The sequence below is a fragment of the Hylaeus anthracinus genome, unplaced genomic scaffold (assembly GCF_026225885.1).
Source record: "Hylaeus anthracinus isolate JK02 unplaced genomic scaffold, UHH_iyHylAnth1.0_haploid 11989, whole genome shotgun sequence".
NCBI lineage: Eukaryota > Metazoa > Arthropoda > Insecta > Hymenoptera > Colletidae > Hylaeus > Hylaeus anthracinus.
The window spans coordinates 14,994,420-15,019,488 of record NW_026534337.1 but is presented as its reverse complement, the minus strand read 5'-3'; the positions used below and the strand labels follow the sequence as shown (position 1 = coordinate 15,019,488).

General features: G+C 46.9%; 1 protein-coding gene across 5 annotated transcripts in view; it reads right to left on the bottom strand.

The window, feature by feature from the left end:
* Positions 1-2,284: 2,284 nt before the first annotated feature.
* Positions 2,285-25,069, bottom strand: part of LOC128887474 (protein Fe65 homolog) — a 132,749-nt gene continuing 109,964 nt past the window's right edge. For 3 of the 5 annotated variants that reach the window (XM_054143416.1, XM_054143417.1, XM_054143420.1), the window contains 11 exons: positions 10,573-10,731; positions 8,162-8,391; positions 7,756-7,874; positions 7,580-7,692; positions 7,312-7,510; positions 7,104-7,231; positions 6,504-6,754; positions 6,217-6,419; positions 5,973-6,149; positions 5,650-5,788; positions 2,285-5,321 (listed from right to left, as the gene is read on the bottom strand). In XM_054143416.1, the coding sequence (XP_053999391.1) occupies positions 5,299-5,321; positions 5,650-5,788; positions 5,973-6,149; positions 6,217-6,419; positions 6,504-6,754; positions 7,104-7,231; positions 7,312-7,510; positions 7,580-7,692; positions 7,756-7,874; positions 8,162-8,391; positions 10,573-10,731 (1,741 nt within the window). In that variant the 3' untranslated portion in view covers positions 2,285-5,298. Of the gene's footprint in view, positions 5,322-5,617; positions 5,789-5,972; positions 6,150-6,216; positions 6,420-6,503; positions 6,755-7,103; positions 7,232-7,311; positions 7,511-7,579; positions 7,693-7,755; positions 7,875-8,161; positions 8,392-10,572; positions 10,732-25,069 lie in introns of all 5 variants that reach the window. The other 2 variants (XM_054143418.1, XM_054143419.1) reach the window with 2 other exon arrangements.

Genomic DNA, 25,069 nt, shown 5'->3' with positions numbered 1-25,069 from the left:
TGAAACGTAACTACTAACATCCGTCCATCCGTTCAAGCGGACCAGAAAACTGTTGCGCCGATGGGAGTTGTAAAAAGATGAAAACGTTACGGCTGGCGGTGAAAGTTGATCGATTCAGCCGCGACCCTACGCCCTTTTACACGCCAGTGCAATAACGCTAGAGAAAATGTTATGCGCGGGTCGCGGTTGCCGACCGCGACGATATTTCGCTCGGCGTTCAATTTTCATTCCAGTCCGAAACGGTTAGCTTTAATTAACGATCGCTGTGTTAAGTAATACCAGAGCGGTTGCACGCGGATCGGTAACGCGCGCACGTAGCGTCTTTTGTACATTAGTAGCTGTATGATTCCCGAGCTGAGCAATTGTGACAACATAGGTATTTATTTAATAAAAAGTCTGTTTTACGAAGGAAACACCTGATCCGATGTTCAAGAAGTTTGGGACTTGAATAAAAACGAGCTTGAAAAGAAACAAATAGGCATTTATTCACAAGAGGCAGGTGTAGTTACAGTAGTTTCATTCTGTCGCTTTTATATATATATATATATTTATATGTATATTAAATATTATATATATATATATATTTAATATATAATATGAAATATAATATATATATATATATAATAGTATCTCACGTCCGTTATAATTATCGATCGGTCCAACTACGCAATATAAATGGGCATGAACAATGGGGGAGGGGGCGGGTGCATACAAAGTGTTTGTTTGTCCTTTCGTACATTCTAAAAACGACAGGTCCGCGACGTCCTTACGAAACGCCACGCTAGGATTATACATTTCTCCTCGCTCGTTAGAATTTGTTTCTCGTCTCGTGGGTACGCGCAGCAAGATTCTATCCCGAAGGGGCCACAGGGCTGGGCAAATGTCATTCGAACAATAAACGCGACGAAAATTGAGGTTCATCTTTTACTCGTAATTAGAAATTTTTATCTAGATTAGTACAATCTGGATACAAATTTCGAATAACGAGTAAAAGATAAACAGTTTTCTATTCGTTTTCGTTCGAATAGAAATCGAAACTTCAAAGATAGAATGAGAATTATATATATATATATATATATTGTATTGTTTCTTTTTCTGCCCATCTCTGAAAGGAGAACGAAAAAGATTCTCCGTTTCCGAATAGAATCCAGTTGACTTCCTCCCAGCAACGACGTTCCGATATTCATGACGTCGACTAAAAATCGAACGTTTATCGTTCCCCATACATTTTACAGTCGTCGATCGCGCGACTCATTGAAGGCGATCGTCACGCGAGCATTGTTTCCTCTCCTTCTCCTTTTTTTTTTTTTTATATCCTCGTTAATCGGTGTAGTCGACGGTAACAATATTTATTTAGAATATTTTATATTAATACGCGACAAGACGACACGACAGCGACTTGTTCCATTTGTTTCCCTCGTTCGTTCTCCGTCTCGTCGACGCGACACTGATCGCGACAACAATAGAATTAACAATGATGAATGCGTGAGATCGGTGATGATCCGGTTTCGATGACGATTAATCGTGACGAGGTACGCGAAAAGTTTTATTTTCCATTTCTCGATTCATAGAAACGATCGAGTCGAGTATTATTTAATTGCCATAAGGTATAGAGAGGTACGTTATTCCTTTTTTTTTTTTTTTGAAGATAGAGTGATAGAGACAGAGAGAGAGAGAGAGAGAGAGAGAGAGAGAGAGAGAGAGAGAGAGCATCGTGAAGCATCGTGTTTGTGCAGAACAACTCTTCTATCAGTAGATCGCATTTTTTTTTTTCATTAAGGATATTACATGTCACAGTAAATATAGTTAGGTTTGCTCTATTCTATGTCAGTTACAAGTGGCTTCCCTTCTCCTTTACCCTCTTTCATCTCTTTTAACCCCGCTGATTGGTAGCTTCGTTTTTTCTTTTATCGATACTCTCGTGTCCCTCCCGGCGATGTGTCAACGCCTACATTTAAGGAGACAATTAAGCTATGCGCAATTCGTGAGTGTATGTGTGCTAGTGTGTCTGTTCTCTCCATATGTGTGTGTACATGTTTGGATGTGTGTTTTTAGCGTACGCCCGAGCGTGTGTCGTCGCTCAAGACGACGGTGCAACGATGCGTCTCGTCTCCTGAAGAAGTCTTTCTCGTTAGTCTCTTATATTTCTACACAAATGTATATAATATTTACATTCACGACCAAAGATGGGCAAAATTTTATTCGAATAACAAACGACGAATTAAAACACCGTACAGCGATTTATTCGCGGCGTTCGTTCAATGGAATAGTGTCTTCGGATAACTTTTCTTTTTTTTTTTTTCTTTTTATTTGTTCAACATGCAATATAATTTCAATCATATTCAATATTAGTTTTTATCGAACGGATGACGCATCAGAAGTTGTTTACTATTTACTCGTTATTCGAAATGTTTGTCCAGATTAAGAATTTTGCCCATTCGTGATCACACGCCTTGAGGCTGTCGCATGCCACCCCTGATCGCTCTCGTTCGACCTGACGTTGATATAAATTCAAATATACGTATATTATCAAAGCAAGATATCGCGTCAACGATGATATCGATAGCAGAGGAAACGTCGGCTTGGGTGACCGTTCGTGTGAAACTGGCATTCGAGCGTGGGTCGCATGGGAGGCCTCGTCGCGCGACGTTTTGTTAATTTATTGTTCGTGACACGGTTCTCAAGCCTACCCGCGTTGAGATTGAGACTGACCAGATATAAACGGAGGGAACAGAAAAAAGTTACAGGTGAAAGGAAATCCGAAGCGGCGGATCGAAAGGAAATTTCCCCATGCGACGTTCGGTTGTCCTCGAGGACGTTCCCTTTCGAGATATGCAGGCGGTCCTCGTTTAAATGTTACTGGCGCCACTCAGGACTTGGGCCACTTCCGGTGTCGAATAGCCTTTACACGCGGTAAGTCTGCATAGCATTCAGCCATAGGGACGAGGCGTTTACTCGTGGTAAAAGGCGGCTGATCCTCGTAACGCGTATTTATGTACAAATAATGATCCATCTTCGCCGCACTATCTTCGGCTACATCCACATCTAGATACAATCTCTCTCGCGAGAGGATTACCTCTTCGAGCACCTAACCCCAAGCACACAAGGTCCTTTTACCCTCTCACACGCACGCTCACTCCATTCAAGTTCGCCTACCTTTCGCCACTCTTCTTATTTAAACGCTACATAGAAATATCTCTTCGTTCTGGGTCCCGCGCAACTTTGTATCTTTCGCAATGACGATGGCTCCCACGACGCGACCGTCCTCTTGTGGACGAGGATCTGCTGCGAGCGAGAGACCCCCCTCCCCCACGGAGAACCCTTGATGCTGCGTTCTAATAGCTCTTTTGCTGATACCTTGTTGCCTAAACGACCTGTTCGAAAGCGTTGGCATCGCGATTACAGTCAAGACGTATGATTTTGACCGCTCGAGGTCACTTCTCTTGACGAGAAACCCTCCACTTCTACAATTTCCAGTACCTTCTCTATCATCCAAACACTTTTCGGTGATCCTCTGTGAAGTAGAATTCGTCCTTGAGCGGCCAAAGTCTTTTGCTTCCACCCAAAAGCCTCGGCATCGACGCGAATCCTTGAGGACAATGGTAGCCGTTTACGTCAACAGTCGTTCCAATCAGTTGCAAAATAGGTATGACATCGATTAGCTACTATCGTACGAAAATAATCGGGGATCGGACGAATCGTCTTCGTTTCTCTGTACAACTTGCGTTGATCGCTGCAAAACATCAGCGTGCAAACTGCTTGGAGAGCAGAAATGGATAGAACTTTGTTCGAATCAAATTTGAATATTTGCATTCTCGAACGAAGAACGCTACACGATTCTGCTCATCTCTGCCGGGGAGCTACCGATAGAAAACCAAGGGGAGGGAAAACGGTGCGCGATGATGATTCACTGGTTGATTCCTAAGCGATCGATCGACGTTAGGCATATCGGCGAGCATTTGGAGAATAATGTCGCGGGCGACTATGCTTCGCGAACAAGTTAGTCTCTTCCCAGTACTCTGTACTCGTTAAAAGTTGCAACATCAGCGTGATAGCGTTCAGCGTCGATTAATTTCAACGATTCGTTACACCTTTGAGCAACGATCAAGGTAATAATCGTTTGCATAGACATTAGCTATTATTGCACGGCGATTGTGCGCACGATAATATTGTATTATTGCGTGTCAAGATCGTTACTAGTTCTTTCATCTCTAGATCCCTCCTTCCCCATGGATTCGAAGGACGGTCGCGCTAACATTTCGTCGTATTATATATCCCCTTTGTTTCGCAAGGTGCAAGCTCTTCTATAGTTCGCCATAAAAAATAAACTCCTATTACCTGCCTGTCCGTCGTCTATGTGTGTCTATGTGTGTGTGTGTGTATGCGTGTGTGATGTCTTGTACGCTTGTGAACGTGTTCTGTCGCGTGGATATCTCTCTATGCGTGTCATCTACAAATTACGTGTCGCGTGTTAGGTTCGTGTGGGCTGGTCATCCTCGTCTCGCTTCTCTAATCTGTACACCCGAGAAATACACACACGTTAAGTTATACATTTAAGCTCCCTATAGCTTTTTGTTACTTCTGTTTCATGCTTAATCATCGAATGCCGCGTGGATACGCTAAGAACGCTACATCAATCATTCCGAAACACTGGCACACCGTTCCCCTTTCATTCCTCCTGAATCTTCCCTTCGCAATCCAGCGAATCTACTAGATTTAGCGCGATAATTACCACCCCGTATATACAAATTCGCTTCTTTGCTATATTATTCCTCTCTTTCGCAAGGGACGCTCCGTCCGTCCCGACCGTTCGCCATTCCGCGGCTAGCTCCTTCCGGAGGCTACCGAACGGTGGTACGAGTTCGTCGAAGCGGACGCTACGATCCTGGACGAGTAATCGTGCTTCCGATCTCGTGGCCGTTCCCTCGTCATTATATTTTTTATCTTTTCATTTTTGTCGGACACTGCGTTTAACATACATAACATCATATCGACACACGTAAGCGTAGTCCACTATAGCTGTGGTGATTAGTATAGCACTCTGCAGAATTCACGATTCAGTCGTTAACCGGTAAGAATTGAATCTCTCTTAGTTTCTCCGTTTCTTTGACCCAGGTTTCGGGTAGCCGCACGGTCCAATCCCAGCTTTAAGGATTGCTCTCCCAACGGGCGAGCTGAATACGCCGGTTGTCCAGAGAGGGCGATAGGAGCGACCTCAGAGACGCGCTGGGTGGTGATCCGCTAAAGTATTTCAAGGTCATGGGCGACTGCAGATGTCTGTGTCTGATCACCTCTCGCTCAGCAGGCAGCGGCCACAGTTCCTGCGCAACCGGCGAACACATCGACTAGAACACAGGTGGTTCTGCTCGAATTGGCGACGGTATCGTGGGTCGAAGAGGTCATCGTGAACTCGTCGGTACTCTTGGACGCGACGGTAGGCTGATTTGGGTGATTACATGCGCATGAATTTTTACGCGAGGACGATCGACTGTGCTTCGACGAGTACACTATGATTCTTCAACCCCTAACACGTGGACCTCGAGAACTGTACTTAATGATTCTCATCGTGCTGCCGAATTTCTCTTGTATACTTTAACGGCTGAGCGTGATCATTTACCTGCAGCGAGAGAGCCTCGTCTCAGGACTCACCCTGCTTATTTCTACGTCCAGTCAGAGAGCCAACCAGCGATTTCAGGGTGGCGCCGAGACCCCTACCGCTGGGAGTGTTCAGGCTGCTGGCGCTTCTGAAGCCCTGCGGGTGTGCGTCTAAACATTTCTGGTACCTCAACTGCGCAGACAAACGGACAGAATTAAATTGTGACTTTGGTCTAACGTCTTGCGAATAGAGAACCGGCGACTAGTTCAGTGTTTCCAAACTTTCTTCTGGCTCGCAGCTTCCTGCAGAGTTTTACCTCAGACAACCCCTGAACTAGCCAACTAGTACTAGTTACCCTACCTAACAAATTAATTACCTTGCAGGCGGCTTCGATGGTTTTGCAAAGGGCGCCGCTGCTGGGCTCGCAGTTGAAGACGTGTGCGATGAAGAGATCTTGCGCGGTGTGCATTATGAAAGCGCACTGTTTCACGTTCTGACCGATACCCAAGAATGACAAGTAACGTACTCGACATTCGGTGATCAGCTTGTCCTCCTGTAAGGTATGCCAATTGAGAAAAGAATTTAGAACCGATGATAGAAGGGTCTCTCGGTCCACTTACGTTTGGTGTAAGGATGGAAATCATGCTGGGCGCGACAGCGACGTTCACGTTTCGCCATTGATTGATAGGCGTGTTGGTTACGATATGATCTATCGCGTCGTTCAGGACCTCCATACCGGTCGCCTGTGAAACCTGCATGGATCCAAGATATTGCGCTCGCAGCACCTTCTTCGGTTCTTCCATAGGCGTAGGAAACGATTGCGCTGAGGAGCAAGTTAAAAACGGTTAACCGAATATACGTTTCCATAACGAATCTACTTCTAACTAGATCCCGCTCGACTACTCACTGACTAGTGCTTGTCCGTTTCTATGAAAACGTCGATGTTCCGTGGGCAAGTTGGTGGGTCTCGTGGCCAGACTCGTTCGCCCGTTGACGTCCACCGGTTTCGCGAGATTCTGGTGCTGCGATCGCTCGATCATGATCTTCTTGCAAATGTCTCGAAGCGTGTTCGCGATCGTGCGCGCCGGTATGTCGCAACGGAACACGTGGCACATGTGTTTCCGGGTCGATCGGTCTCTCGCCACGTAAGCAAAGTCCCTGAGAAAGAAGTTTCATGGATACTTTAGCGTTAAGTCGATCTATAAGTGCGTGCCGTTTTATTTTCAACGGAAGTTTGCCTCGAAAGGAATAATCGAAAGCTGTATTATAAAGGAGAAAGAAATAACATTTTTCATGGTAAAGTTCCGCGAAGCGGCACGAACTTAGGTATCAACTTAATGCATCGCAAAGGCTGAACAAACGTCAACATTCGCAGTGTTTGACCAGTGAAATTACCTTTCGCTGTGGAGGCCGTCCAGGAGGGCGAGTCATGAAAGGAATGATAGATATGTTATCGAAAGCAATTCAATCTTTTCGAAAAGGCTTTTAAACATTCAAAGTCACTTACCGGCAGTGATCTCTGCCAACACCCCACACCCTGACTGTGTGAATCGGTTGTGTGTTGAGGACGGTGAGGTTCTCCGGGTCTATCAGCTTCAAAGCGCCTTCGTCCAGATCCATGAACAGGTCTTTGCCCTGGAAAGAGACAAATTCCACGTGTACAATTTTATTTTCCTAACAAAGTTACTTGAATCGAATATCCAGTCGATACTGACGTCGCCCCATCGTCCAACGACGTCCAGGAGATCGTTTCTGCCGAGGGACAAGTCCACGATGCATTTATTGACAGCCTTGCTGCTCCTTTCGGGCGTCAGATCCTCTTCAGCGATTTCTGTCCATCCAAGGGAGCGCACGGCGAATCTGATCGGCTTGTCTCTGCCTTCGGAGTCTGCTCTTGCTGGGTAGCTCCTTCGCCTGTTATTATTATTAATGTTAAATCTGTACAACGTAGAGAAATAACCGTTAAAGAAACTGGAATCTTACTTGAGAGCCAGTTCCACTTTTCTTTTGTTCTCCAGCTCCTGATCCAGAGCGGAACTCGTGTTGCTGCGGGTCACGGTGTTCACCATACCGGTCAGAGTGTGGAAATTGTTTATCTGCAGAAATTTCGTTCGTGAGCACACGAAATATTCATTCTATCGTTCTTTCGTTCTACTCACGCTGTCGTTGTCTTTGATGAGGCTCCTGCGAGACTCCCTCTTGGAGTGCGGCGGGGCTTCCGGAGGTTCCCTCTGTATGTTGCCGCTTTTCACGTGCCAATAATAGGGACCATTTTCGTCTGAAAGAGAATTCGATCGTTCATCGACTTCGCGAGACTCGATACTCTCTGATTGACCAAAGATTACACGGGTTATATTTTACTTTTATTCTCATTGCATTTCGTTACATCTTAAAGTTTTTGCACGGGGCTTAGAGAGATTGATACTGCTTCATTCCCTATAACTTCGACAAAATAAATAGTAAGTTGGAAATCGTCGATGAAAAGAGGATTCGCGAGTAATTTAAGATGGGGAAGGCTTGTGCGAGCCACCCTGTATATCGCCGGCTCGATTCGTCGATACCCACCCTCGTGTTTTTGCCATCCAGGTGGCAGATTCTCGTCTTTGTCCTCGGAGTCGGTGGAATCCACCTCCGACGGCTTCTCCTGGGCATTGTTCTGCTGAGTGGCATTGTTCTTTTGATCCTTGGGCTGCCTTCGTTTCACAGGGACCGCGTACAATTCGCTGTTCAGTCCACCCTCGACGCGCGGAACGCCGCCCATCTCTGTCGTCTCGTTATCCGGTTTCTCGCAGTAACTGTAATATCCAGGGCACGAAATTATCGCGACGCGTCCCGAAATCTCTCGTCACGATCCTTACAATGATCGTTGATAGTACTTAACTCTTAGACGACCTCGCGATTTTGTTCCACGCCAAGTATACAATGGACTTTATAATGGACCCCAACGAATGACACCGCGCGCTGAGAGTTCCTTCAGCGAACGACATTAGTATCAACGCGTTTACTAGTTATGCGAACGCACAGAGAGATTGGGTCCCCGATGGACTCTAGCGTGGTCGTCTACGAGTTAACAAGTTTCGTCGCAAACCTGGAGATTCGTAGCTACTTGTGTAAAAGCAGTAGGTCATACTAGAGTTAAATAGAACGCGAAGGACGAACGCGTCGAGCAAGCACTATTCATCGCGACGTCGCTCGACGTCGATCAGAGAAGCCTCGCGCGTCCTCGTTGTCGTTAACATTTACTTATCGTCGTTGACGACGCATCGAGCATGACAAATCGGTTCTAACGCGTGTACTTGGCTCCATCGAAGTGGCTCGTAAAGTTTTATCGATCACGCGTCGACGTGCATCGACAGTGACGAATCGTATTCGTTCCCTGATTGAGCCTCATAGAGACTATTTACTGGCGCATCTATCGCGACAGAGATGGGCAAAATAATAGATAATAATAGGTAACTTGATAAAGGCAGCGTACGGCAATTTATTCGAGCGAGCTGTCTTTTCCGTCGTTATCCGGATAAGAATTTTGTCCATCTCTGGTTCGTGAGCATCGTGCCAAGCGAGAGAGAAAGAGAGAGCAGAAATCGCTAGGTGATATCAAGTTTGCATGGCGAAACTAGCAGCCAGTAATACTCCAAATTATATTGTCTACGCGGATGGATAACAAGTTCTACTCGAAAATCGTACAAAAAGCAGTGCATCGTCAGCGAAACGTTTCTAGGATGGTTCTACTTTGGAAGGCGTCGATTCCGAGTATGATCGACCAGCGGAATAAAATCTTTTCTTCCAAGCGCCTACTCTCTGACGTCAAAGGCGCGGCTGAAAGATCGACGTACACCCGAGATAAGTCAGTTTTACTTTCTAATGCGAGCACCGTGAAGAGACGGGTCTACCAGAAAGCGGAGAATCTTTATTCGACCTTTTTCGACGAAAGGGAAAAAGTCAGTCTGTGGTACAGCCACGAGAAAAATTCAATTTTTCCTTTTTACAATTGATTAAAGTCGGAAGCTGAACTCTCGCGTGTGCTCGAGCATCGTGTGACAAACAAGCTTTAATTTTGTCGGTCGTTTCAGCAAAGATTTGACTATATATTCGTTTTGTAAGCAACAACAATTTTCAACTAGGTGCACGAAACCCTTTAACATCGCAACTTCCGAACTTGCGATCTTTAGGTCTCGCGTTCATCTCGCTCCGCGTTTTTCTTATTCCACGTTCGTGTCTTTAGGCGGTGTTCTGATTGAATCAGAAGACAAACAACGGTATCGTAAACGTTTGAACAAACGCGCGGTTTCGCGTACTATCGAGCAACCGTCTCGTACGAAACCTTCGCAACTGCATGCAATCCTCGACGCGTCCGCGGCCACAACTTTACAATACTGCGGTACGGGACGGGGGAAGGGGTGGTACAAAGATAAGCAACAACAACTCGAGTTTCCTACGGAGCAGCTTCGCGGCAGCGAGGAGCAACGATCGCCTACAAAAGCACGCGATTAGAGAGACAGGAGATACTGGTCTGCGCTCGTTAAATCAGTCGAGGGGGCGATAACGCCCCAACGGTTAGTTACAACGGTAATAGCAACAATAGCAACAACAACAATAACAAATATGTGAAGCAACAACTGTTAGACAAAACGGTGCAACCATCCGGAGCAAGGATCGGCAAACTTGTTCTTGGGTCGATTCGTAGATGTTTTAGACTTTACTTGTATCTATATTTATTTCTCCTATTTGAAAATCATAGTTTGCTTTGACGTTACGAGTACAATTTTTTCTACGTGGGAATCCTGCGATCAAAAAAGGAAACCTGAAAGCAACACATGCAACGATCTTATCCAGTGAAATAAAGTTGCTTTATTGTATTTAAATTTATTTAAAAACCACGAGGTGTATTCGATCCAAAGATCGAACGTGGTCTACAGTTTGCCGACCCCTGGTTCAGAGGAGGGTACGAACCGAGACTCTGTGGTCGTACGTACTTTCTCGACCCGGACAGTTCTGTAGCGTCGATCGAGTCCGCGGGTCCTGACTGAAGGGGAGGCAGAATCGAGGAGGAAGACGACGGCGACGACGACCGAGGATTTCCGTTGAGGGTGTCGTCGACCAGAGCGGACTCTGCAACACCCTCGCTGCCGTACCTGAATCAGCACGTCACCCAACACGCATTACAAAGAGAATCGATTGCTGATGACCGTCGTCACTTCGCCCCGTCACGATGGAATCGCAGTCGATTAGGCGCGCTCTCTGTGTCTACTCCAGGCGCGATTGCAGATTAAACCGTGATGGAATCTCCATTACCCGAACCGCTGAATCTTTCGTTACACGAACCTCCTATCTCAAGTATGACGAGATACCAGAGCAATAGAATAGAGCAACTCGAAGCTCTTTGAAAAGCACGAAATATAAAAGAACGATGGCACGAGACCATCGAGAGTTTTTCAACACTTGTGGCTTGCCAGTAGTTCGGATAACGAAGATTCTGCTATATTAAGATTGAGCCGATCGATCCTCAAACCGTGACGAAGGATAGATTTCCTTCTCGGCGATAGTTTATTTCGTATTATTAGATTGATGTATTGCTATGAATATTTAACCAGCGCCGTGCGTAGCACGTTGCTCGAAATAGCAGTATTTACATTATCATATTGATGCGACAATTATAAAGTCATGAAACTGGGGCAATAATGATCTGAAAGGATAACTGCTCGCTGGTTGCGTTTTACATTATTAAATCGCGATTTATGCGTTTCAGCCGTATGTCCGACATTTGTATAGTCCAAGTTTCGTAGAATTTGTAACGAGCTCGAAAGGTAATCACGCCAACACGCGATAGGTTCCATCTCGTATTCTATACGTGAATCTTGTAGAACTTCGTGCTTAAGAATAGAGAAACCCTTTCGTGCGTCCAGCTAGATGGAATCGTGTGTTGTCTACAGTTTGTTTCTATCGAAGGGATTGCTGTTTCATGGAAAATATCGACAGCGATTCCAAGAATATGGCGTCCATCTCTGCGGACTGAAAACTATCGCAATATATCCACGATACAAAAATTCAATTTCCCCCGAACATTCTCGAAAGAGCTGCGAGAGTTTCGCCGGGAGGACTTCCTGGAAATCGATGTCATTTTCCCAGAATTGCTCGAACGTCCCTCCACTCTTTCGTCCGCGTCATCCAAAAAAATTCGATTTGCTTGCAAAATTTACAAACCACGAGATTCCTTTCGAACGACGTCATAGTTCTGGGAATCTGCAGACATTCGCGTCATCCCCCGCTAATATCGTATATCCCTAACGCAAACCCTGAAATTCCCGGAAATTCCCTGGGAAAATTTCCCAAGTTTTCTGATTACACGGTTTCCCGGGGAGCGATGTCAACGCTCCAGGAATTCGTGAGAATTCTCCTCGTCTCCGTTACCGTGTAATGCAACCCCTGATGCGTACTTTGAAATTCGTCGAAAGTTCTTACGCAAAACTCCGACATCCTCGAATCGCGAAATCTCGGGAGAACTACGGTCACAAATTCAGGGAGACCGGTTACAAAAGCACGATTGCATCTGACAGCTTCCATTTCTGGCTTTCGTTGCGCAAGTTCTGCGAAAGAAACGTCCCTCCCGATCGACCGTCTGGAAATAACCGCCGGAATATTAAAGTGAATTAAATAGGGAACGATCGATCAGCGAGCAGAAAGAACTCGAGTTTGAAAAATTTCGATCCCCCGAGCGTCACGTGCTTTCTTCGTTTGGCAAACGAACGGCGATAAACGAAGTTCCAGAAGCAAGAAGTCTGGAAGTCCTGGATACGAGCAAACAGCGAAGACGTTGTCGCCGATATAAATTTTGCGCCAAGCGAGTGCGGCGTTTAAAGACAAACTTAACAAACCGTCACGGCGGCGCAACGTGCAGCCGCCGTCGAAATTACGCGGCTGCAAGGAAGTGCCATTTTAATTAACGACCGGGGAACGGAGCCAGGCACCGACGTGGTTAGTACAGGGTCGCTAACCATGTCGAAGTAATTAAGGGATTAGCCGAGCGGTTTGCTGACTAACGCCCGGTTCGGTTCTCCTGAGCATCGTTCGGTCCAGTCTTTGAAAGGTTCTTTCGGAAGCCTAGAACGAGGAGCTTTCGATTCGCGATCACCCCTTGGAAACCTTATCAAAAAATTCGCCGATGACGAGCGGACTCTGACAGGGAGTCCTTGTCCTCCTCGTGTGATTTATAACCGTTCGTTGTTCAAGAAATTCTGCAGCGTCATAGCGTTCTCTTTGTGGAGACTAGTAGCTCGGGGAAAAAGAAGATGGGAGCCATTGATCCTTGCACAGGTAGTGGATCGATTCCAGCAAGAACGACCGTGAAGGATTATGAAGGATCCTCGGAGGTCAATTACATCCTATCCGCAGTCTTGGGCGTTGTCGACCTCTTCCGATGGGATTCTAGAAAAATTTATAGTCGCAAGGATTGTCTCCGAAGAACTTACCGATGTAAAATATGTGGATTATTGATCCCAGGGCTCGTTAGACCAAGAAATTTCATACAGACGTATATTATTCAGGCCCTGACAGTTCATAAAGATTCATGGGAAACTTGTTTCGCATTCTCGTGCTGGGGACCCTGCTCAATTATGCCTGTGATGTTGTGTGTACAAGCGCATCGTTCGCTGGAGGACATATTTGTCTTCCAAACAAGGAGATTCAATTAGACAACGTCTTGACGTCGACGAGAGTTGTTACCAGAAGTCGATGGGTTATTAATTCACCGCGTACCACGGATACGAGGAAAGGAAAAGACAGATTATTCGGAAGGGATTCCTGATTGCTTTTGACAGCTGGAAACTCGATCCTTTATCCAGGCCCTTGTCCCCGAGCCGAACGACACGAATCCCTCTTCTCCCTCGAGTTGAATCATATTTTAAGATGACTAGAGGACTGTCAGGGTCTTCGCCCCGTCGATATTAAATTTCACAGCGAGCGGAATCACAGCGATACGTCACGATGTCCGTCAAGCGATGAAACTGCACCGTGTACCGAGAACAACGAAAGGCGATGACGTGTTTCGCGCTGAACCAGAGCCGTCCTTAGGCAAACGTGCATACGCTCGTCCAGACAGACGGTAAACTTACGTTTACCGTGCTGTTGTTCGCTGAACAGAACGGTTACCTTGTTACACTAATGTCTGGTTAATTACCGGAGGCTTGGGACAGAGGACCCGACGGTTAACAAATGCATAGTAATAAGGATTCTTTAACTTTGTAATACTAAACGAAACTGATAATTACTTCTCGTAACGGACTCGATAATTTCTCGCTCGCGTCGCTAACTGGTCCACGGTATGCAGCATTTTCGCTGCAACGAATCAGAAGCGTAACTCATCAAAAGCGTAAGGTACTACCGTATCGAGAAGCTCCACGTGTTCCAGAAGCAATGAATGCTCGCGGAGCCCTGAAAAGAGCGACTGTTCCCGGTTATAAAAATGTTATCTCATCGCGATTCCGCTTTGACTGGAGCGTTCACCGTGTTGGAACGGTTCTCTTTGGGACGCGTGCCGACGTCTCGTGTTTTCATTTTGCAAGAAAGACTCCTTTTGAGAGGAGTTGGAAGCACCGAGAAGAACGACGCTGGAACGAGAGCAGAGTGGAGGAGACAGAGAAGAGTGGCGGTTCTTGGCGAAAACAGAGGAAAAGAGGCTAGGAACGCGAGAAGCGGGAGGAAGGCGCGAGGTTTCGCGCGGTCCAGTGCCGACAGCTTCATAACACCGTTTTCAGCAAATATGTGGGTTAGCAACGGCACGAGCAGAAGCTTGGAAATTCGCCAGAAGTCGCGGGGGAGGAAGGCACTGTGCATAAATGCGGTTGGACCGCGGACGCCGGATCGATCGATCCGAATACCTTCGCCAGGAATTTCTCTATTGATTATTGTCGTCGCGACAACTTTGGCGACGGTCGATTGTTCCTTTGCGCGAGGGGTCCCTTCCCTGGTATTGCCGATGGCGATAAACTTCACCAGTTAGAAAGGACCCGAGAGCAAAACTCCTTACAAATGCTCGAGACTAGAGTTTAAACGAAGACTCAAAGTACTTGCCTCGATGAAATGTAAAAAACCTTCGGGTGGAATCTGGCGCGGCTCTCAAGTCTAGATACTGGCCCTTAGAATATATGAAAGGATTACATTTTAATCCCGGACCGAACGTACATTTACGTTATACGACAAAGGCTGGTGCATCAGACTCGAGGAGGAATCAACTATGATGGATATTTGGAGCATCTGAAGGAAGGTGAAAGACGAAGATTTTTGTTGATTAAATCTGATTAGCCACTTGGAATATTTCATTTAGATAAGAGGAAGCATCCAATATTCGTGGAGCGAGGATGTGACGGTGCGTTTCTTCGTCGATGGATTAATTCCGATAACTCTCAGAGATTCTCCATCGATTATCTACAAGTTTCGATTATTCCCTTGCACCATTCCGTTTCGGTTGGTTGAACTGTTTCGCTATTCACAAACATCGCTCGAAGCGCGGAGACGCTTCGCTTCGGTAGCCAAGAACGTTTCCTCGGTTCTCTGCAAACTTAGCGCAACTTCCAGGCAATGTTTCGCGCGTTTAGATTCTGTTCCCGAGTCTCTTATTATGTTCTCGAGGCGTGCCTGTCAGAATGTAAGTCACGGAAATACGGCTTAGAGGTCCAAGAGGCACTGTGAACATTGCGCGAGCCGGGAGCGTAACAATATTTAGTTTCTTTTTCACGCGGAGAAACGTTGTTAGGATGGTTTCGACGTCGAAAATTTTAATCCAGGTCTCGTAAAGATTGACTGAATTGTCTGATCCAATGAAACCCGTAATTCATCCCAGCGCCTATCATCCTCCCCTGTGATACATTTACCCTTCCACGCCCGCGACAATTAGCGTCGCATGTAATTGTATTCGATAATCCAATGCAGCACACGTGGATGCTCGTTGATTCTCTAACAGAAGTTCAACATTCCATTTCGCTCGAGTACCATTAGGTTTCAGAATCAAGATCCGAGCTGATCAAAGCGAGAATTCAATTGCATTAAAGGACTGCCACGCTGATCGATTAAGCAACCTATTTGCCCTGTTTGCGATCAGCGCGAGAGGCTCGCGCCAAACGACCGATCGCTTATCCGGTGTGCGAATGTTTCAGCCTCGACGAGTCGGAGGCGGGCAATTGCGAAAATATTCATACGGATCGTTATGCCCGCGATCACCTCGGGAAAGCCTGACTTCGATCGCTGCGGGCTCGAGGGATCGTAGACGTCTGCGTAATAAGCCAGATCGCGGTAACAGAAATCAGCTGTCCGGGGCTCGTAATTGTAACCCACCCGATATAGAGTCGCACGCCACCGCCGTAACTTTCAGCGAGGTGTAATTAAACCCAATTAGGTCGTAAGGTGAGCAACTTCTGACGCACCTGGCTGAACCGTAAATTACACCGCAAGTTCTCTGTCTGCCGCAACCATGATTACGGCATATGCAATTTCTGGAGGACCGTGCCGGATATCGATGGAAATTAAGTATTTCGTTCGGCGTAACTAGTCTGTTGATCCTGCCAAGAAAACCATCCGGTTTCTCGAGTCACGATTTGCCGAGAGGTTCTTCGAGGAGATGACTATTGACCGAACGTGACTCGATAAAGAAATCGTGAATTTGAATTGCTAATTGCTGGAAGAGCTTGGAACGATAGTACGATCAGCAAACAATGATTGATCATGACCAATAATATCCACGTGGAACAGTAGATCTAAGATATAATAGACTCGACCACAGACTAAATACCCGGAGCATTAAATTCGAGAAGAATTTTCTCAGCATTCGGAACGTCTCATTTAGGCCATTAGGCTCGGAAAGAGTATTTTCGCGATCAGAAAGTCCGAGTCTGTTAAAGTAGTTCGACGAAAGAAAGGTCCCAGTTGGGATCTGGGTCAAACAAGTAGACGGATCCCTTTTCCCTCCGAAATAATCGTCATTAGTCTCCCATGGCGCGGCTTCATGAGAAACTATTAAAGGTACTTTTCAGCAAAACGCTCGACTTGGCCAGCTGCTCCGGCTGACCTTGGAAGTTCTGCGCCAAACTCCGCGACTTAATTATCGATTGGCCATCGATCACCGTTCGATCCGGATTACCGAATCTCGGTGGCCTCCGCCGTTTTCCCGGGAGACGCTAAAGGACGCCAAACTGAATTACATAGCAGGACATTAACGCGTTGACGGTCGTCGAGTAATTTGTTACGCCTCTAGGTGACATTCGCAGGTGGGAAAGAAGCGTGACCGAACCGTGTCGCGACGGTGGTGCAGGGGAACAGGGGACGACGAGGGTGAAATGAAAAAGAAACGCGATGTAAGAAGAAAGAGTCGTATACGAGGGAAACACCGCGTACGTGGGCGTCCGTACGAAGTACAGTAGAATCGGGGGTGCTCTTCTTCTAGCTCGATCAATACACACTACCAGCAACCCCTCTGCGTCCCACGGCGTCCCTCGTCCATTTCACCCCTGACACCCTATCCTCTCCTCCTCCCCCGTTCCATTTCGAACGACCCCTACTACCACGGTTTAGATGGTCGAGACCGCTGTCGTTTAGCCACGACTGCGGAGCGCGCGTCTTATCGCGCGACTTGTCGGCCCTCGCGGTTTCCGCAAAAGGAAAAACCGCTACGGAAACGTACACATTCAAGAAATGATAAATGCGGGTGCACGTTAGCCAACGTAACCGAGATTGAGCGCCAACGAAATGGTTGGTAGCACGGCTTGCTCGTGTTATAAGGGCGACATTGACGTTCGAATCGGAGATCTAGATGCATATATGTATAAGTTATATAGAAGATGTATAAAGATATTAATATTTGTTCGTGGTAACGTTATGCATGAGAGGGATTGTAACTATAGAATAGCTTCGAATGGTGCGGTACATGATCGACATCTCGTGGAAACTGAGCAATTTCGTTAACCGAAACGCAGTGTTTCCAAAGGAATAGCTGATAGACTACGGGAAGACAAGAGCTCTGTTCTAAGTATTATCGTCGGGTCGGCTAGCCGGTACAAGAAGGGTGTCTAGTTAGGTCTTGTCGAACCGATGGCGTATTCCCTGCAGCCTTTACTCCCTTCGAGAGGGTTCCAGGGCCGTACACAGTCAGCCGAGGTAATTAGGTTTTGGGGTGATGGAAGGAAGACTCCCGAGTTTGAGAACACGCAGTCGGTTTCTCCGAAGATACCGTCTGCTTTCGGATTAAATTCTATAAATGCGGAAGCTATGTCGGGAGGATCGCTTTGAAATCAAATTCGCGGGGGAGGAACTCTACCGATACTTCGCGATTAATTAACTTAACAAGACCGGCGCTTGGCTATTAATTTCTTCGGGACAACAGTTTCGCGCGGTACCTGTAAATATTATTCCGTGAAATTTATTCGTTGCTCGGTGATCGTTACGCTTTTTTCTTCGTCACGGAATCCACACAAGCGGTTAATAAACTTTCGAGACTGAAACCTCGGCTGGCGGCGGCTTCGAGGAGCGCTTTTCCCTTGGCGTACCGGTTTACGAGCTCTTTTTTACGAGACTCGGAAACTTCCCGCCGCAACTCCATGTCTGCCTGACTCTAACACCTTCACCCCAGTCTCGGCGAGATTTTAATCCAGCTCCCGCCAAAAGTTTCATTCAAAAACGAATCAACCGTGCACGGCTGCTACCACCAGAAGTCGGCTACGCGCCAGAGAATGGATTTCATCGATTCCATCGACAGCCATCCTCCTTTTTTTTTTTTTTTTATGTCGACGTTGCCTCGGCGGCGGTGAACATCGCTGGTACGCGTCACGATGGAAATTTCGGTTTCTCTCTCCTGCGGGGCGTGTAAGGCTTTTGTGTCTCGATTCGTTTACTGTGTGCAGCTATGTTTTCTTTTTATCGATAGTAAACGCCGAAGGGGTGCGCTAGAACTGTGCAACGACGAAGAAAGAGGGTTGCGCGGTAAATACCTAGGGGGTCAGTGTTTTTAGCAGGCTACTCGGTAATGTAGGCCATTTTCGAATATTAGATTCGGGGAGGAAGAAATTCAACCGACAGGAATCCAAGATGGATGTTTCCCCAAAGGAAATCGAATTAAACTTACAAAGCACGTAACAACGAAGACCTACGAGTCTTACATTACTTGCTGTCGCGAATCTCTAAACTCACCTCGCTACTATAAAATTATTGTCATGTTCGAATACTGAAACTAAGAATCACGATAGAAGAAACGAGAGCCGCAAAGGAATACTGAGCGACGGAAACGGAGATCTTTCGAACAGACCGGGATGTAAAAAGACCAGCCTAGCCTCGCGAAGGAGATAAGCCCAGCCGACAAACAGCGCGAGAACCGGAAGAGTAAACGGGGACACCTAGCGTAGGACGGTTCGTTCGCGAGCGTCCCCTTTCCGGATTTCAGTTTAGCCCGATAATCTCGTCCCGGTCGGGTATCCCAGCAGGACCTTTTTGAACATTTCTCTTCATCCTCTTCGCGGCGTTCTACGGACCGAGGTGTTCTTGCCTCACACACCCCCGCGTCTCCGACCCACCGGAACAGAGCGAGCTTTTTCAAAGCCCGCGACGCGGCGGAAGCTATCAGGAGCACCGACCTCCCTGGATCACCGATTACGTCGTATGCAGGTATTACCAGGAAAGAAAGGAGTACTCTGGAAAAGAAAGATCTCGCGAAGAGAAGCGAGGAAGAGAGGAGTGGCTGGGCTGGTGCGACAGGGGATTCCATTTCGAGGATTTACGGGGTGACGCGCGTGCCTGCATGCACGACGGGTGAATTTCTCAATGTTACGTGATCGCACGAGTTCGCGTTGGCGCATCCATATGGTTCGAGCATGATCTGACCTCGATGGGCTCGGGAATGGGCAATATTTCATTCGAATAATGGATACAGTATTTTTTATGGATAGCTATCGTAGATAACTTCATCAGTAGCCTGATGTATTTCCTTCTTTGTAGGTACCGCGAGTACACAGAAGCACACTTTGTTCTTTATATCGCGCATCTTGGAAACTATGTACCCCGAAGCGGTTGTAACAAACTTTTCCATTAAATCTGTTTCAAGTACAGGTTATGTAGGTCACGTATGTCCATTAAAACTTGTAAAGGTTAAGGAGTGTGTACGATCAACTACTAAAAAACTGTGATTATAAATGTCCCTGGAATAACACACGTATAATTCTCCTACAAATAATACTTCTTCGATTACAGGAAGTAACTTATCTTGAAATCGTCAGCGTTATCTATCTTGTTAGACCAACGCTGTTTTATATATCTATGGGCTCGAGTAAAGCGAAATCGTGATGTGAATTTTTAAATTCCGCGGAGCAACGACTCGCGAATTTTTTGAAAGAGGTCGAATCCCACGAAGGCCTTCAACGAACCAGTAAAAGCTCGTCTGCGGCCGACAGACGAAAATACTTGGTGCTAGCTACCCAAGGGGTCGACTATTACGCGTCTTAAAAGGATATATTTTTAGCGAGCCAGACGCCTGGAAACGTTTCGATGGAGTAACGAACTCGGTATTCCCGCCCAACTTAAAAGAAAAAAAGTCGGCTCGCGGGTTCAACCGCAAGGTACATCGATCGTCTGACACTGGTTGACCTATTCCACTTCCGAAGAAACCGACGATTGCCGCTATCGTTTTTCACGTTATGTGCGACACGACGAGCGAGTCTCTTTGGAATTTCAATTCTTTTAGATTGTCATAGTAGAATATCCGTCAAAAGTTGTCTACAAGTTTATATTTCTTTCATTTGAGCAAACGAACGTTCTGTGAACCAACGAGTGCCAGAAAAGTTCTTTTATTCGCCGAGACGTAAAAAGAAGATCACCAACCTCGCGACTCACGTTTAATTAACATTCCTACTTTTATGGATACTTTCAACTTTGGCATTCCAACTTTAGCGAACAATTACAACCACGGTATTCCTACTTTTATAAGTCCGTAAGAAAGCACGGCCATTGCAAAAGGAAAATTGTTTAAAAAATATAGTAGAGAGGCTGTGCTAGTTACCATCGAGGGTCTGCCTTCCGGCGACGCTTGGGCGTCGCGACGAGTCCGAGAATTCTCGCCTCAGGACGGAGGGCAATTCTACGAATGTCCTGCAAAGCGGTACCTTAACCGAGGACAGCTACACCTGGCCGTTATCTGCGAGGCGAGGGAGCCTCTATTACCGTTAGAACACCCAACGTTTTCTGGATGTTAATGGAAAGCGAACGCGTTCGAGGCGGACCAAGTGGCCCGTGGAAAATCGTCGCCACGGCCATTACGCAGACTGTAAAGTCGAGGGCCTTAAGCGATCCCCCACGATCGGTACGCTTGCTCTGCTCCGACGTATAAAATAATGAATTCGATTCCTGACCTAGCGAAGCGTGACGGTCGCTGTCGCGTCGACGAGTACGCTAACGAGATCGGCGGAGCCCGAGCGACGCCCACCGTCGAGTTTCTCGCGACTACTGTGTATAATAACGCGTTTATAATTGATTCGACGGATTAACGTGGCGGTGTTTCGATCAACTGTCCAATTAGCGAAACAACTACGCCGGATTGTCTCCGTTTAACGAGGTTTCCCAACCGGCGCTGCATTCGCGGCGCTAAATTCCAACCGATCGATCTCCCCCAGTGTGCGTTTCGCCTTTATCTCGCGAATTTCTATCTACGCTGAAATCTTCGAATAACTTTAGAATGAATCTCTCAACTCAAAACAGAAGCGACACGTTTCGTTCAAATGGTTCTAGTCGAAACATGACCAGTGTTTCGATGTTATCCAGTATTGGTTGGAATTCCTGGTAACGCGAGAGACAGAGTTGCTCCTCCGCGATGTTTTCCAGGTGACGTTAGAACGAGCAGAGGCGACGAGTGGATGGAAATGGAGGTAAGAGAGCGGAATCAGAGGAGGGGAAATGGATGCAGCAGGATTAGACGAGAGCAAAGTGGATTCCAAGACCAACGGACCAAATAGAATTATTCCGGAGCGTCGGCAATTGCGTGCTTTCTTTGTCCAAATTGAGCACGGTCAATCTCGGCAAAGTATGCCGGAAGGGCTGCGACGAGTTAAAAGAGTTTTACTTCGATCCGATACGTTTTCGTGAGAAACCGTGCACATGTCTGTTGGCATGAAATATCCATGAGGATAAGCGACACGGGTTGCAGAAAATGAACTTTCTATACAAAGTAAACCGAGAATGTACGTTGCGAGAACGTTGGGAACAGGAAGAATAACAGGTAGAGAAATATAATTTATTTTCTACCGCATCTATCGCTGTCCCTGATGTCAATTTTATGTACCCCGAGGAACGGACGCGTTACTTCTTTCGCGGTCTAACAACGTACTGCTGGTACAAAACCCGAGGCAACCCGTGCTTCCTCCGCTGTCTGTTTTCCAAACACTTAAGGAGTCGCCAGAACCTCTCGAGAACCGAGTTCCCCGGCAACACCATTCAAACATTGCCTAACTTTCAATTGTAGACGATACTTTGCGCCGTGTTCTCGAGCCTAAAGTATCCGCTTGTTATTTTGTAGAAAAGTTTGTCCAACCAAAGCTCGAACGCGATGACGTTACAACTAGATTCGAAAGAAATAGCGTTATTTTTACCGTAACCTCGCCAACGACGCTCCGAATAATTTCCAGCGAAAACCTCATCGCGAAGCGTGATAAAAAAGAGAAAACTGACGGGAGAAAATCCCCACGGTCGGGACACGAAGGAGAAAACAATTTTCGCGTAGCGTTCGGTTCTTTGAAAGCCTCATGAACACAGGGAGATCGCGTTCGCTTGCACAGGAATTTTACACAGTGACTAAATACCCGGGGCTAGGGAGAGAGACGAGCAGGAGAAAGGTAAAAAGCGACAGACAACGATCAAAGAGGAGCACGGGAGACGATTAGGCAGCGAGGGGACTCCGTTGGAAAGGCCGTCGAAAGGGAAGACGACTGGAAAGGATCAGACGAGCGAAGTGGATTCTAATTTTAGAGAGACTCCGTGTGTATCGAGCCTGTCTCTCCTGATCACAAACGCGGTTGATATGAAAGCGCGTCGAAGTGCAGTCTGCCAATGGAATACGATTACAGAGTGCATGCTGTCACGAGTACTTCGCAAACAACAACAACCAAATCTTCCACGAGCCCGCTCTTCGAAACGATCGGGTCGAAATTCTACTCTATGGCTCTTCGAAGGCCACAATCTATCCAAAAGACGACAAACAATGTTCGCGTGTTCTCTGCTACCCTATACCGTACAATCGACCCTTTATCACACGGTAGATTCGTTCGAAAGAATACCGAGTGCTGTGTACGTTCGTTGGGTGGACGGATCTCTCGGAGCAGGGAAGATAAATAAAGATATCCTTTGTCAAAATTAGGTTTAATTATTACATCGAGGGAATATACAAAAGAGACATATTGCTTGGGGTATTTTTGCGATAAATCCTGATCTTTGTTCTACGTGTAAAACCAGAACCCTACTTAAAGAGTATGGAATCATTGAAAAAGAAACGATAGCACGAATATCGACAAGAATGTTCATCGAGCAAGTCCACCGCGCCATACGTCGGCCCATCTTGCTGCATACCGCCTGCAAGTATGCTATGCGAAAGATTGCCGTGAAACTGGGTCGAAGGGTTGCGCATTAAGCCACGGTGCACGGTATAGTTCCTATATGTGCAACGACGCAGCGCAGAACACACTTGAGACTCCTCGTAATAATAATACTTTCTCGTTGCTCCAGAGTCGTGCATAGTATGAATTGAAGGATTACGTAAAATATGATACGACGGTGTAGCGATAAGCATACAGTTCCGGTGCAAACACGAGCATCGGGTCTAGCCTGTTGTTAACCTCATCTAGAATGCGAACCAAGAGGAAAGGAAAATACCGAGATTGCCCTGTTATTGAAACAATTGTTTAGAAATCGACGTACGAGTAGAATAAAAAATGTTGCTCCATTCGGTGTCCAGTTTAACGCGAGGTGACCCAATAGGGAATTAATTCCTTTCGGATATCGTTGAAAACGTGACCCAGGCGTTCGCAGCGCAAATCCACGAATTCGAGAGGGTTGAAAAAGAGGACGGTTTCGATGGTTGCACGGTGGTCAATAGAGGTCGACGATTAATTAATCCATCGGCAAATAACGAAACGTACCGAGGATAAAAACGGTTCCGCGGACATCGAAACGTCACGTGCGATCGGCGAAATTTATTTGCATGCGACACGGCACGCGTTCGCCAGAGCTCGCGGATCCCCCTTCAAAGCGATTATAGGTCGAATCGCGCTATAAAATCCATTTCATCGGCGGCGAACCGCGATTAACGAAGCATTGAAAGTTCTCGTGGGAAGAGGGCGGCTCGTGGGTGGAGGGTGTGGAGAGGAGATCGGGTGGCACCGATCCCAAGTGCAAGTGCAAGCACCCTGGAGGACGTTCGGCTTTAATTAACGATTGTCGCGAAAGCGGAATGGCGAAGTGGCCTAGTCGGAGTGTGCACTGATCGCGATGAGTTTCATCGGCTGAAAAAAGACCTCGTGTCCTTCCCTGCCCCCTCCATCCGATTCAACCTGCTGCCCCACCCAACCCTTTGGTGCTCGAAAACGGATTAATGAAACATTCGTTCCACGATGGGTGACGTTTCAGCCTCGCAAACGGATTGTTCCGCCCTTTCAAATTATGTTGAATCGATACCCATCGAGGGGCGGCCAATCGGCCGTACTTGGAACCGGAGTTCATCGATATCGTTCACGGAGAACACTTTGCGGTATGTGAAAAAAGAAATTAGCGGTCACGGTGCGCCAGAAAATGATGTGCGATTACTTTCGAGGAGCATTCATTGGAATTGCCCTCGATCAGAGTGCGATCTATGCAGCTCCAGGGCTTGTTGGGATTGAAACTATTTTCACACTATACAAGGCCGTCGTTCCATTGCGATTATCTTTACTTAAATGACCTGATATTGAAAAATTTTGTCTAAAAGAGCCTCCGAAGAGCAATCTACCCGTAGAAGGCTGCGTCAGAAGAAAGGCAGCAACGGTGATCGCTGCTCCTGGTGGGCCACGGATCGATATTCGCATAACAACGACGCACCGCGAAATTTTGCACGGTGCGATGGGTCGTTCGGATTACGGTTTAATCGTTCGATCGTCGTTATCGAGCGAAAGGCGTGCGTAGCGGATGTTGTGCACGCGAAAAACAGAGCGCAGTCATCGTGAGCGAAATCCCCGCTTTATACGTAATCACGCAGCCACGCGAGGGTAGCTTTTATCGACCACTCCTTCGTCTACTCCTAGCCACCACCCTCCCTTACCCTTTCTATTCACCACCCGTAGAATCCTCCCACTCAGACTCTTTTCAGCCGCCCAGGCTTCCGGGAGAAGCGGTAAACTCGGGCGCAACTTTGACGACCGCCCCTAACATTAAGTAGTGGAACACGGGCACGAAGTCTCTCGTTGCTTAACTCGCACGAAAGAT